This window comes from Micropterus salmoides, unplaced genomic scaffold, assembly GCF_014851395.1.
Source record: "Micropterus salmoides isolate LMB-PRFRI ecotype aquatic unplaced genomic scaffold, ASM1485139v1 Ms_hic_scaffold_16, whole genome shotgun sequence".
Classification (NCBI taxonomy): domain Eukaryota; kingdom Metazoa; phylum Chordata; class Actinopteri; order Centrarchiformes; family Centrarchidae; genus Micropterus; species Micropterus salmoides.
Window position 1 is genome coordinate 27,727,922 of NW_024040707.1, and position 13,978 is coordinate 27,741,899.

Here is a 13,978-nt window from a genome sequence, read left to right on the forward strand (position 1 = left end):
ATAGATCAAATTACTAACACCGTCTGAACAATTAGACAGAAACATTTGGAGATTCTCTATATATGATTTTACTGGAGAGATGGTAATTTTGTTTTATGTTACGAATGTTTCAATAAATGTTGTATAATCAGAGTAACATGATGATAATAATATTAATGAAAACTGAAAGTTAACTTTGTATTGATTCTCATTTCTATTCAGTTACTTGCTAAAGCAGAAATGACAACCGACAAAATATCCAGGACAATACTTTAGTTTGTTTAAACAACTACTTAGATAAAATGTCTTGTTATTAAAGACATTACAGAGGTGATTTTGACATTATTTTAAAGTGAGACAAAGTTTTTAAAGCTTGGGTAGACAGCGTTGGAGAACTAGCAAGCAACAGCTAGATTTTGAAAGTATTCAACCTCAAAAATCCAGCTCCTCCCATCAGGCCTCCCTCCAAAGCCACTCCCCAAAAACACATTTCCACACGCAAAGTAGTTAGGTAGACGGGCCGAATGCAGTGATTGGCCGTGCTTATTACTGGCCTGCGACAGCCACAGATACCTGTTTTTTGTTAGCTAATATTAGCAAACTTATAGATAGATAGAAGATAGATATTGCTGTATAACTGGCACTACTGTAATTTTACTGACTTTATGACTTTTTTCTACATGTGCTACTATCACCTTTTAGCATGTCACATATAATCATTAAAGTTTTTTTGGGGGAATGGTTAAACAAGCAATTGGTTTCTAACACAATAAACATTACAACTTTGCTTTTACAATATAGAACTTCACAACAGCAAAGCAGTGTTTCCCCTATCATTCTTACATCATATATAAGTTTTGGCAAGAAAAAAGCAGCATATGGAGGCTGTCAAGTAATAACCTATTTGACAGGTAACAATGAACAATACATGTGCTGCAGCAATACATTCGTTGTAAATTGTCCCCTATTAAAAAGTATTATAGTATTTTAATAACTCACTGTTGTAATACATTTATTATGAATTGTCCCCACAAATGCATATACATTTGAATATTTCTATGTGCATATTTGCATGAGATGTCATATTCATTGATATTAATTTAATTTGTAATATTTTCTTGGAGAAATTCCACTCTTTCTAATGACAAAATGTTCTTCAATTGTTAAACACAGAATTCCAAAAAATTTAACAGAAAACATGAAATTTTGGAAAAAATCAAACGGAATCTGGCAAAAAAAAAAGGTTTTACCGATTTCATAGGGCCCTTTCCATAGTCTGGTTATCCAATATGTGAATGTAGCATAGCGCATATTCGTGTTACGAATACTTGGTGGCGTCACAACACTTAGTTTCGAGGGTCTGCCGCCCCCCTGAAAAACATCCTAGGGGAATCGCTGGTAAAGTGACCATTCCTCCATCAGTATTTAAGATTATGGAATTGTGTGTATGAATAGCTTTACTCACTGTACTTCAATCGATTTAAGGTCAGGATTTAGCCATTAAACACTCAAAATTATCAATATTTAAGCTCTTTTTGTTACTTTACTTTGCTCAGGGTCATGAATGAATGTGTATGACCCCAAAACAGGCGAAGTTATATTCTTCTGTAGAGTGTATAGTATTGAGTTGATTGATTTTTTTCAGTGTTTTGTGAGTCTTCCTACCCTGAGGCAGAACTATCTGCTACTCCCTCCATGCGTCGTTGTTGAGATGAGCTGTTTTTTATTCAGTGTGGCCTTGAGAAAATATAAAATAAGCAGTCATGTTTTGTTTTGTTTGTTACCAGTATGTGGCTGATTTTGTTTTTGGCAAAATGTGGTCCTGGAGACACCTACTGTAGCGGGAACTACTACAGGTACAGGAACATGTACAGTTTAAAACATAAATTTCACCATTTATTGCAGCGTAACAGATTATGGCTTTAAGCTAATTCACACCAGCATTCCCTTTACATGTCAAATCAAAGAGACGGCACAATAACATTATACAGAGTTATACTAAACGGAACTCACAGCTACACAATGTCCGTCCATCCATCCATCGTCAACTGCTTATCCTGCGTACAGGGTCGCGGGGGGCTGGAGCCAATCCCAGCTGACATCAGGCGAAAGACGGGGTACACCCTGGACAGGTCGCCAGTCAAAACAACCAGTCACACTCACACCTAAGGACAAGTTAGGGTCACATATTGGATGGTGGAGAGAACCCACGCAGAACATGCAAACTCCACACAGAGAGGCCAGGGCAACTGGGTTTTGAACCCACCCACCCTTCTTGCTGTGAGGCAACAGCGCTAACCACTGTACCACCGTGCTGCCCGCTACACAACATATGCTTGTGAAATAAAAGCATGTCATGAAGGCCAAAAGATAGATTTCAAGGTCGGTGAATACAGAGCTGAGCAGCTTTTAACAGAAGGTGTTGATAGAGCTGCAGCCCTTTACATCATCAGGCAGGGTATTCCACTGATTTGTGGCTTTTACAGAAAAGACCGATTGCCCAAATGCAGTGAGGCATGAAATGGTATGTTACACTTTCATATAGAGGATATTCTTGAGGATTTAATAGAATTTACTGAGAGAGTTACACAGTTTCACATTGTGAATATAATTTTCCTCAATATAACAAATGCTCAATAAATGTTTGATTTAATTCATTTGAATCAAGAACAAATTAGCACTTAATTTCTCTATTAAGATATTTATTTTGTTGAGGAAAAGGGACTGAAAAGGGGATTTTACTTAATCTAAAATTCTCAAAGCTCAGTAACAATCAAATTTTTCTGTACCCCACAGTGATGAAAATGCAATGGCTTTTTGTCCAGAGTTTTTAGAGTTTGTTTGTATAACAACTCAAGAGCCCTTATGGCTGTTTCACTAGCCTGCCCCCAACATGTAATGCAATAAGGCACATGGGAAAGTATCATGGCATGCATAAACGTCCAGAGAGAGTCTGTGGGCCCTTTTTATACAATCTGTTGCATGGTCTAAAGTGCATGGTGCAAGTGTATTTTGGGAGTGTCCAACTCCACTTTTTATATTTAAATGGAACATAATTTGCATGCAAAGTAAGGCCTAATGCACAAAGGTATATTATATATATATATATATATATATAAAAGTAGGTGTTTTTTGGGAGCAACATGTATCAAACCAATCGTAGTGTCATCTCCTATTCCCTTTAAAAGCCAGGTGCGTCTGCAACTCTTTAAATGGGGGATGAATGGCGCGTCATTTTTAAAAAGTGTGATGCAGACTTGCAGCAGAGAAGAGCTCATGTTTTGACATGATCAGTGAAGTATATGAACTACACTGCAGACTAGAGTCTATACACTCGTCTCCTCTATGAAACTTCTGTATCCTCGCTGCGCTGTATTATTATAAACCACAATGAACTGGTCATGGGTCACATCTGTCTGTCGTCCAGGCGCTGTCTCTCCCTCATTTGTTCCGTGATGTTGACAGTGTAGTTGCTGTGGCTGCTTTGACATACAGTACGTTGATGTTCAAGTTTGCTGTCTGCTGGGGTGTAAAACATTCTCAAACTGTTGTAAATTGCTGTTGATAAGTATTTAATATAAGTTACCTTGGACCTTCAAATGAAAAAACATTAATATTGCGCACCATTTATTTTATGATGTCATTAAACTGACCTTTTCTCACAACTGTGACTGACTGCGAGTGTCCCTACTGTGTGTGTGAAACAGAATGTACGCGAGTTGTGAACCCACCTATGCAGCCGCATCTTACTGTCTGCTGCTGTGCAGATTGTTCTTTTTTTTCCCCAAGCAGTGTTTTCCTCTGTGGTGTGCTCCACTCCTTCTGTTTAAATTATTGGAGAGCCTCGTCCAACCCATTGAGCTTCAACCACATACTGTAGGATCTCTGACATTTATTTTGATGGGTGTACGTTTCACTTCAACTACTGTGACATCCAGCCTCTATTGATTCATGCATTTCCAACTTCCATAATTTTTCCCCACCAAAAACAGTCTCCTAGTCATTTCATGATACATTGACCAGAAGACAATCAGTTCCTTCATTCCCTAAATCTCTTTTTCCCACTGTGGCACTATACACTCAAAGACTGAGAAGGGATTCAGATGCAGTTGGGCATCCTGCTGTTTACCTCATGAAAGTTTGCTCACACAGCGATTAAAGTGTTCTCTCTCAATGACTGATTTCTCTTAGGCAATAGGTGTAAATTTTTACAATTATCTGCAAGCAGTTAAAATGGTTAAACTGTAGGTAGTAACAATTAAAAGAATTCACCAGAGAGCAAAGGAAAATGCAAATTGCTTCCTTTGTAATAATTTGTTTTTTGAAGCCACAAGAGAATTTTATTTGAAAGGCAACAGTGGGACACACAAGTTCTGAGTAGCTAATGGTAACAACAGATCAATGTGTGTTATATATAACTATTATTTTTAGCAATAATTTGCCAGGCATGTGAATAATCCTGTGTATTCTTATATGGCCAGGGTCCACGCAGCTGTTTGCCTCCTGATTAGAACGCCAGTTTTTGCCTTTTACCACAAACAATGTACCAACTGAATAGTTAGCTATAGCTACCTTACAATGTATACACTATAAATAAGTGTTTTGGGTTTGTGTGTTAGCTCAGTCTCAAAACATATTCTATTCCTTGGTGGCTAGGCCCGCTCCAAAATACTGTCTGAGTCTGCCCCAAACACAGCAAAATACAGCCAGAAGGCAAGGTCTTTCCAGAGACCTCATGGATGGCATGCAAGTTTATTATATAATATAATATAGTGTTTATTTATATAGCATCTTTTACACCACTCACAAAGTACTTCACAGTCAAATAGAAACAAATCATTAAAACAACGATTAAACACCAGATAAAATATAAAGGGGAACAAACCATAAAACATAAAATACCATGTTACAGAAATGCCTGCCTGAACAGATGGGTTTTTAGCTTTTAAAAGTCCACAGAGTCCAAAGACCTCAAGTTTATTGGGAGACTATTCCAAAGCTTGGGGGCTGCCGACTGGAAAGCGCTGAGTTTTAAAACGTGTCCGAGGTACACTTAGAAAGCCCTGGGTAGGTGGTGGTGGGGGTTCATGAAATTCTGTGGAGCCTGGCCATGTTGGGCTGTATCATTGAGCACCGATTTAGAATTAATTCTAAAATTACAGGAAGCCAATGCAGAGATTTTAGGTAAAAGGAGTAATAAGTGAGAATAGTCCAAACGTGATGACATAAGAGCATGATTTTCCATCTCCATTTCATTTCTTGACACAACAGACCTAAGTTTTGCTGAAAACTCATGGATTGCTCAATAATGATACCACAATTATGCTGCCCAGACTCAGAAGATGAGGATAAGGTAGCAAGATTTTGCCTTATCGCTGAGTGATGGTTATCAGGAGCAATAATCCAGACTTCACTTTTATTTGCATTTAACTGCAACAGTGATTTGCACAGTTGTTCAGTACAGACAGTTTATGAGGCTCTGTGGGTGGCGATGGTGCAGTGGATTAGACACGTGCCTTTGGTGTGAGAGACCTGGGTTGCTCCAGAGGCGTTGGACCTCTGACATGTATAGCAATTGTAAGTCACTTTTGATTAAAGTTCAATGAAAAATACAACTGGACGTTATCAGCCTCAAAATAATGCTAAAACTACTGATAATATGTCCAAGTGGCGGCATGTATATGGAGAATGAAATGGGTCCCGAAACCGATCCGTCGTGGACACCACATGGCAGAGCAGCAGTGTGCGCAATGCAAGTTCCCCTACAGAGACTGAGGAGAGAGAGGGACAGATGGAGGTTGTGTTGATATGGATATTAACACTGAGGTAAATACTCAACAAAACAAAGAGATGTTTAGTTGCAGTCCATAGGGATTTTACAGTTCATTGATGGTCTGCACCGCTATAGCTAATGTTGTGAACATCACAACAAAGCATTTGCTTTGTTTTTCTCTTACGCATACGCATTATGCTAAATATCTTCATCTGAATATTTCCTGCAACTTGTCAGTCAAGATGTGTTGGCAGCTTGCGATAGGTAATGCAAAATGCAAATGTTTTTATCTAAAATGTCGCAGATTATTACTTTTAGGTGTTGACTAATTTCGAAATAAATATCAAAACTTACAAAGTGCATCACATCTCTTATATTGCAGTGAGAAACCCTATGTGGCCAACATGTGTTCCTGCAGATATATTGGTGAATTCAGCCTTAGTCTACAGAGATGCTCTGGTTTGCGTCAGTCTCTACATCTATCTGTACACTGTGTGCATCCTCACTATTTTCTTTCCCTGCAGCCTTCACAGCATTGATGGGAGTTGTTGATCCACGGCAGGATTTTCAGCCTGCCTTGCCTGCTGTGTACACACCAGGCCGGCCATTCAGGTTAGGGGCGGGGGAGGGAGGGAGTCTGGTGGGTGCCGCTCCTCGTCTGCAGACCTAGCTGCACACATACACACAGGCACACAGCCCTTGGGCCAGATCTGTCAGATCTTCCTCGTTTGTGAGCACAAACACACACAGCACATTCTCTCTCTCGCGCTCCCCCTCTGTGCTCTCATTGCCACCCGTCCACTGCACACAAGCCCAGAGCACGCTGGGAGAATTAATGGTCCAAGTGGAGAGAGTTGGCGGCTCGTTGAGGAGAGGGGGAGGGGAAGGAGTTAGGTGAAAGGAAGAGAAGTTCTTAAGCAGCACAGAAATATCAAGACTGCTTTGGTCTTTGTCGGTCTTCCCCTGTGTCTTTAATTTTTTTTCTTGAATAAAGTTAAAAATCTTCTATCGCTGTCACTGTTGGCTACTTTAGATAAAATGGAAGTCCCGTTAGTCACTATGTCTTTATTCATTTCAGAGATCTGATCAGAAAGAAAAACGGTCAGCAGTCACTCAGTGAAACCTTCACTGTAACCTACTACGCTCACTTTAAGGAGCCACAACCCACCCAGATGAATTTAATTTTGCTGGTGTAGAGTTTTAGTGTGTCACGGTGGTCTAAATGCTGTTTCAGAGGCCTTTCTATTTTGATAAGAAGAAAACCGAATGTTACTTTATTATACGCTTTCAACTGCATCTCACATAAGCAGACATCAGCTGTCTGTGAACACCAGACCAACAACACATACAAGACCACTTGTTAACATGCAACTGAAGCTGCATTAGTAAGTAAAGGGCCTTTGAACTTTGAACCTTTATTATTTATTTTTTATTTTTTATTTTTTTGAATAAGATAAAGTTACATTTACAAGATAAGAAGTCACTTACAAAGTTAATTTAAAGCGACTAAATGGAACTTGTGGGCAGAGTGTTTTCTCAAATTCGCCTAAATAGATCTGACAAGTGATTCAAAGTCTACTTACAGGAGTCAGATTCAACAGAAACCTATGGAGCCCTAACCCATACTTTATATGTTGGCATTTGCATCCAAACAAACACCCAGTGGTAGCAGTGGTGGCCTCAGAACAGGCGCTCTGTCTGCATGCATGCATCATGGGAATACTGCGAGAATATATGTGTGCCTGTGTGAGTGTGTATTTGAAAAAGTTTGTTTTCTATAAGTTCATGTGTGGAGAAAGACAGAGGGGCTTGCTGGTCTCTTTAACACAGCAGGGCTGTCACCAAAGGTCCTTATTATTCCACTTCCATCCAGCCAGCTGCTTCTCCGCACTTTCATTTTATGGGTCTAAAGACAGCATGCGGGCTCTGATACAGAGTTGGAGGGATGCTGTGGGGGAGAATTCTGGAAGTCAAGTTGGCACCATCACACCTTTAATACTCATACGCGGTAGCATTACCATGCCACTGCAGTTTAGGTTTGGGCTGCAGCAGACTGTACATTTTACCCACTCACCAGCTGAGTTGGATCACTGATGGGGTCAGTTTCATTTGAACTGCTCGGAGTAAGTGGATGAGTCAGATTTTAAATCTGTACATCACAGAGCCGTCATCGAGAGAATCACAGGGCACTCATTTTACATTCTCAAAATGAATCTCTGCTTTTACTCAGAACTGATTTAATCAAAATGAAATGGCTGGTTTGTGTGTTCCTCAATGTGACCTTGCAGGATTGGGCAAAATAACAAATGGCTAACAACATAAATACTAAACATATTGAAATTTACAGCCGCCCATTGTCCTCAGAACAACTTCAGTCTTAGTATGTGTATAGTATTTTCTTTGAAAACGAAAACCTTTTTCTTCCTCAAAGGTCCAAAAAGCGTTTATTGTGGTTGTGCTGATTAAAGCCATGACTTTATCCTGCAGTTCATAAAATCCCTCTTGAGGTTTTTGGACAGTGTGTTAGGCACCATTATCATCTTGAATTATGGGAACTCTAGGGTGCCTAAATTTTGTGAAATGGTCTCATACTTCCAGGTTATTGTACTCCCATGCAACACAATCATCAGACCTAATTACTCCCAGTGGATGGCTGCTGCACCAGTTCAGATCTGCCCACAAGGTTAACAGCTGGTTACAGATATTATGGCTCAATTTAAACTCTTCCTGATGGAAGGAGAGGCTAAAATAATGATCAGGTTGTGCATCTTTACGTTTTATTGTCAGTAAAGACATAATGCAAGTTTCTGAGACTGTACAGTACTTTTGTGGTGTTGAGTATCAACTTGCCATTGCATCATTGCACTTTATCATGCAAATGAGTGACAAATTAAAGGCTGATTTAGTGTTGCACTTCCATAAAGATGGGAAAATTATGAGAGGCATAAAAATCCATAACAAATTATCTAAATCGCTGCAGCTGGGGCCGAGATATCCTGACTTTTATTGCCTAGCATGGGTCAAGCTCCAAAAATACAGGCTCCTACACTTCCCTGTCTTTCAAATTCTACACTGGAACACTGGATTCCAATTATCAATTAATCTGCTGGTTATTGTATGAATTTATCATTTGGTCTGTAAATTGTCAGTAAAAAGTGAAAAATGCACGTAACAATTTTCTTAAGCCATCTTCAAAATTCTTTTTTTGCATCATCAACTGCTTGTTGCGGCTCGGCATCACTTGACATCGGGCGAAAGGCAGGGTACACCCTGCACAGGGCAGGGTACACCCTGCACAGGTCGCCAGTCCATCGCAGGGCCACACATAGACAAACAACCAGTCACACTCACACCTAAGGACAATTTAGGGTCACCAATCAACCTAGGCTGCATGTCTTTGTACAGTGGGAGGAAGCCAGAGCACCCGTAGAGAACCCACGCAGACACAGGGAGAACATGCAAACTCCACACAGAAAGGCCGGGGCAACCGGGGTTTGAACCCACAACCTTCTTGCTGTGAGGCAACAGTGCTAACCACTGAACCACCGTGCCGCCCTTTGCTTGCTAATTACAATAAAATACCGAAAGATATTCAGTTCAGTATGGCACAAGACAAGGAAAAGCAGCAAATCTGTGAGAAGCTGGAATGGGGAATGTTTGAATTGATTATCATAATGGCTGTTGCTATTTATCTGTCCATCAGCTAATCAATCAATCAATCAAATAGTCGTTTCAGTACTATATCCAGCATAGTTGCACCTGTCTTATCCACGCTTCTCACTATACTTGCGAAGTATTTAGTATTTAGTAAGCTACAACCACTTGTGTCCCCATTGTTAATCCTAAATACGCAGAGTGCTGGCACTCAGAAAAAATGTGTTATGGTGTATTTTCAATTGTGGGAATCCTTGTTTCGGAGCTCTGCACACAGCTATTTTTTTTACTATACCCATTCTTGATTCTGCCTCCAAATCTCTGAGTGGTTAAGTTGTTTCTCTAGCCGGAGAAAACAGCCACCACTTACCACAACACCACACTCATTTGAATCGCTGAACCAACTAGACATGTAGGTTGGGATTGTTAGGCCTCAAGGATACAAACAATTACTGTTGTCGGAGAAACCTCCACAGCGTAACTTTTAACTCATTTAGGAACTTCATAGTCAGGCTTTTTTATTACGTCATTGCAGTCCATTAATATTTGGAAAGGGACAAAATATTTTGTTGTTTTGTCTCTGCACTGCCAGGGCTTAGTGTGTTGACAGTTATATTAGATTAAGGGTGTAGTTCTTATGACCCCTCACATATGCAGTATTGCTACAATGTAAAGTAGTGAGTGTACAGCTTGTATAACAGCTTGTTTGTTAATATCTAAACCGCTGGCAACAAAAGTGAGTGATACTCTATAGTTCCAGTTTTTGTCTAATGTATGTGTTTTTCTTTCCATGCAAACGTCTCCTCTCTCCTTGCCCAGGCTCTCCTGGTCTACAGGTGCAGTTCAGAGTAGATAAGGGTTTCCTGAGGCCTGGCGAGAAGCGCTGGTTTCTGCGCTACCTGGCCCTGCACACCATGCACATCGACATCTGGGACAGCGACTCGTTGCTCCTCATAGGTTCTACTGCCATCGAGCTCAAGGTAAAAGACTCATGATTCAAATATATTGAGATGAAAGTGATCATTTGTGATCATTAGTTACAGTATTACAATATGAACTCTGATTTCCACTCACCTGGTGTTCTTTACAAGAACATCCCAGAGTTGAACATTAAAAAAAAACCACATGCATTATCAACTCATGACATACCTTCCTCACAACCCAGTGCATCTGTCATGTATTCATCCAGCATTTGCAGATTGTGTTAACACATTTTAAAAAAGTTAACCAGGCGTGACAGATGCTACTGATAATAGAATGTCAAATACAAAAACGCTTCACAGTATATTAACCAGTTGTCCTCAAACACAACAGACATTTCATATAGATGTTATTAATGGTTTTATTCTGTCTTCTCGGACCAGATCAAGCATAAATTATCTTGTTTTATAAGATATGCAAATGTTGATTTTCTTAATAGGAAAAGAGCATAAGAGTTTAAAATCTGAAAAATGAAATGCAGCAGAGTGAACTTTAATCTGTTTTGGACAAACCCACTACTTTGCAATGTTGCTGCCTGTGTACTCTGTTCAAGGATTTCACCCAAGCAAGTTTTCCTCCTATTTTAACCTCTAAATAAATTAACCACAGATAAAAGGCTTTGTAATTTTGTCTTGATTAGTACATTTGTGTTTTATGCATGCTTGCAAATAATGGCATCTCATTTTCTTTTCTCCAAAAAAACTATTTTGCGTCCCCAGTACATGTTGCGTCAGGGTAAATCGGCAGTGCAGGCCCTTCATGAGGTGGAGGTGCTGACCACCGATTACGTGGGAGAGGACACCCTGCTGACGAGCACAGATTCAGGTCGACGGTCAGCCTTCAGCCCCGTGACGGTCCACACCATTATCAGGGGCCGGTTGTACATCCGCACCGGCAACATAGGCAAGTACAGCAAGAGTTTCTGACAACTGATATGGACGCCAAGGCGAACTGGCTCTTTCAGAGCTTCCAACTGCATCTCACGGTCTCCACCAGTGAGTGTTGAGTTGTGTTGTCATGGGACCAAAGGACGGAACTTTGGTTCATATTATTTGTATCATTTGGTATCATATTATTGTCACATATATAAACTTCCATGCTCAACGTCCTTAGGCTCTTCTGCATAAATGATAAATTCATTTTCATTCATGATGGTTAGTGCTGTGATACATGTGAGAGCTTTTGATATTGGTACCTTGATACCATACTGAACTAAATAGTTAAATGCTGTATGGTCAACGTTCTTGCACTGAGCTTTGAATGTAGTATTTGTTAATAATTCATCCGACCAGTCAGACAGTTGTCTCACTTTGTATTGCTGTTTCTGCATATGGAGAAACCTGTAAATCAAATAGACCAAATCTAGTACTGCCTCCATTGGGACACAGAAGAGGGTTAAGAGTGAATACATGGGATGAGGGCTATAAATAGTTGGGTAGTTGCATTATGAAAACATGAAGGTAAATGTAAGAAAAGCCAGGAAAAGAAGAACTAGTATTTGTTGTAGCTTTCAAAAGAAAATCCAGTTTCATTATCACCCAAATCTTCTTCTACCTCTGAAATATTTAGCAAAGTGTTTTATATTCAGCCCATATTCCATTTGGATCCTCAGATTATGAAGTAGTGCTGTCTGTTTACTTTTATTGATGTGTTGAGTTGGAAATGACAGTGAATCCCCCAGGCTGCTGCTGCTGCTGCTGATGTTAAAAGTTCCCATTTTCTGGAGGTGTGCAGGCTTGCAAAGCAAACACTGTGCCAAAACGAAATATCTTGATGTGATAGTTCCACTCCATCTAGCAACTGAGCACCTTTCCTCTTCCCTCGCACTCATCCAATTTGGGCCTGGCATGCCCCTGCGGCACGATGGCAGCTGATGATAGCTTCCTCACCATTAATCAACTGTTGAAACGATACTCCCTCTCATAAACAATGCATCATTCTCTGGGCCTCAAAAACTCTGCAGAGTGCCATTGTTGGGGCTAAATATGCCACCACTTATCACTCAAAGCAGGTTGAGAGCGCAACGGGTTATTGGGTGTGCTTGGGATGGATGGGGGAGGGTTGTGTCTGGCATGTAAATTCCAATCAAGGCTCAGTTATCCATCAGGCGCCCTGGCCGACAGTCAGAATCAATTTGGGGAGGGAGGACTCACAAGCACTTTTCTTTGTTTCTGCTTCCATCTGTCGCTGCCTTTCTCACATTCGCACTTCTCTCTTCGCTCTTTATCAGTGTCTTCCTGTTTTCTCCAATTCATCCATTTACCTCTTACCTTTCTAGCACATGCTCTCTCTTCCACCCTCTATCTGGCTGTTTATTTTCTTCTCTCACCTACCCTATATCCTTAGTGTTTCTCTTTCTTTCGCTGTGTCTGACATCAAGCTGTAATAAATCAGTGCTCTTATTTGGTGGGTGGTAAAGGATGTGGAGCCCAGCTATTAATCGGCAGCAGGGTGGGGGGGATAAGAAGTTACCCACAGTACGACAGATGGATTTCCTGTATGAGACTTTGACAGAGATTTGATGAGAAGAACACACACACAAGCATGTGTGCATATCAAATCACTCGCGCATGCCAAGAAGGCACGCACCCATGCATGCACGCAGACGTATAGACAGGCAGGTGTACCAGAGCGTGGACAGGTTGTGTGATGAGGCAGGGTGGCAGAAATGAGAGGCGGACAGGTATAGTGTATCACCAACATCATGTGAGGACCCTGTAACTCAAATTCTTGTGATTTTCAAGTTCAATAGAAGGATGACATGGCTTCTCTGTGAATTGGAAATGTTCCACTAAATCCCCACTGGATGGACTCAAAAATGCACACTGGCCCAGCTGACAGGCACGGTGTATTTCTGTGTTGGCACTGCGCAGATACAACTCCTACATTTCAGTTCGAGAGGTTTATGGAAGGTTTTTTTGAAAATGGTTGATGACGCAGTGTGTGACAGAAAACAAAGTATGTGGCAGCTAACGCTGTCAAAAGTGAGGCTGACTTTTCTTCTTGTTGTGAGCATCTTGTCAATTTAGATTAATGTGCTGATTTAATTTTAGCCATATGATAATGTTGATGAGTTTAATGTGTACCGTAAGTTTTTTAATATTGATATTGACCTTTAATTTGCTGCAGGGTTTATTTGAAACAGAGGGCTTTATTTCTAATTTCCCCTATTACTATTATATTTTAGTAAAAATCCTCCTCTAATGCAGACACAAAATCGCCTCAGCATACTTTACATTTCCATAGTGCTAATTTCTGGAGTACAACAACACAGTCATTTAATAGTCAGTACTCTGCTCCTCAGAGTTTCTCTACCCTAACAAACATTTTCTCATTCAGTATTTTCTGTTTCTTGGCTTTTGCCATTTTAAATCACTGTTAAGTTGCAGTCAGTGGTATTTAAAGAGGTCATTTTATGCTTTTTGGCTTTTTCCCTCGTCTTTATTGAGTTATATACCTTTTTTGTGCATGTAATAGGTTTGCAAAGTGAAAAAGCCAAAGCCGAAGCCAAAGTCCAGCCCAAAAGGAGTTCCCATAGAAATGACTTTGAACTGTCTGAAAACAGCTCGATTGTAGTCCAGCCTTTTCTTC

The 13,978-nt window shown here is 40.3% G+C and overlaps 1 protein-coding gene across 3 annotated transcripts in view; it reads left to right on the top strand.

Moving 5' to 3' along the window:
- The window catches only part of nphp4 (nephronophthisis 4), a 197,005-nt gene that overhangs the window by 147,174 nt on the left and 35,853 nt on the right, over positions 1–13,978 (top strand). For all 3 annotated transcript variants that reach the window (XM_038723621.1, XM_038723620.1, XM_038723622.1), the window contains 2 exons: positions 10,226–10,386; positions 11,107–11,290. In XM_038723621.1, coding sequence (XP_038579549.1) covers positions 10,226–10,386; positions 11,107–11,290 — 345 coding nt within the window. The remainder of the gene's footprint in view (positions 1–10,225; positions 10,387–11,106; positions 11,291–13,978) is intronic.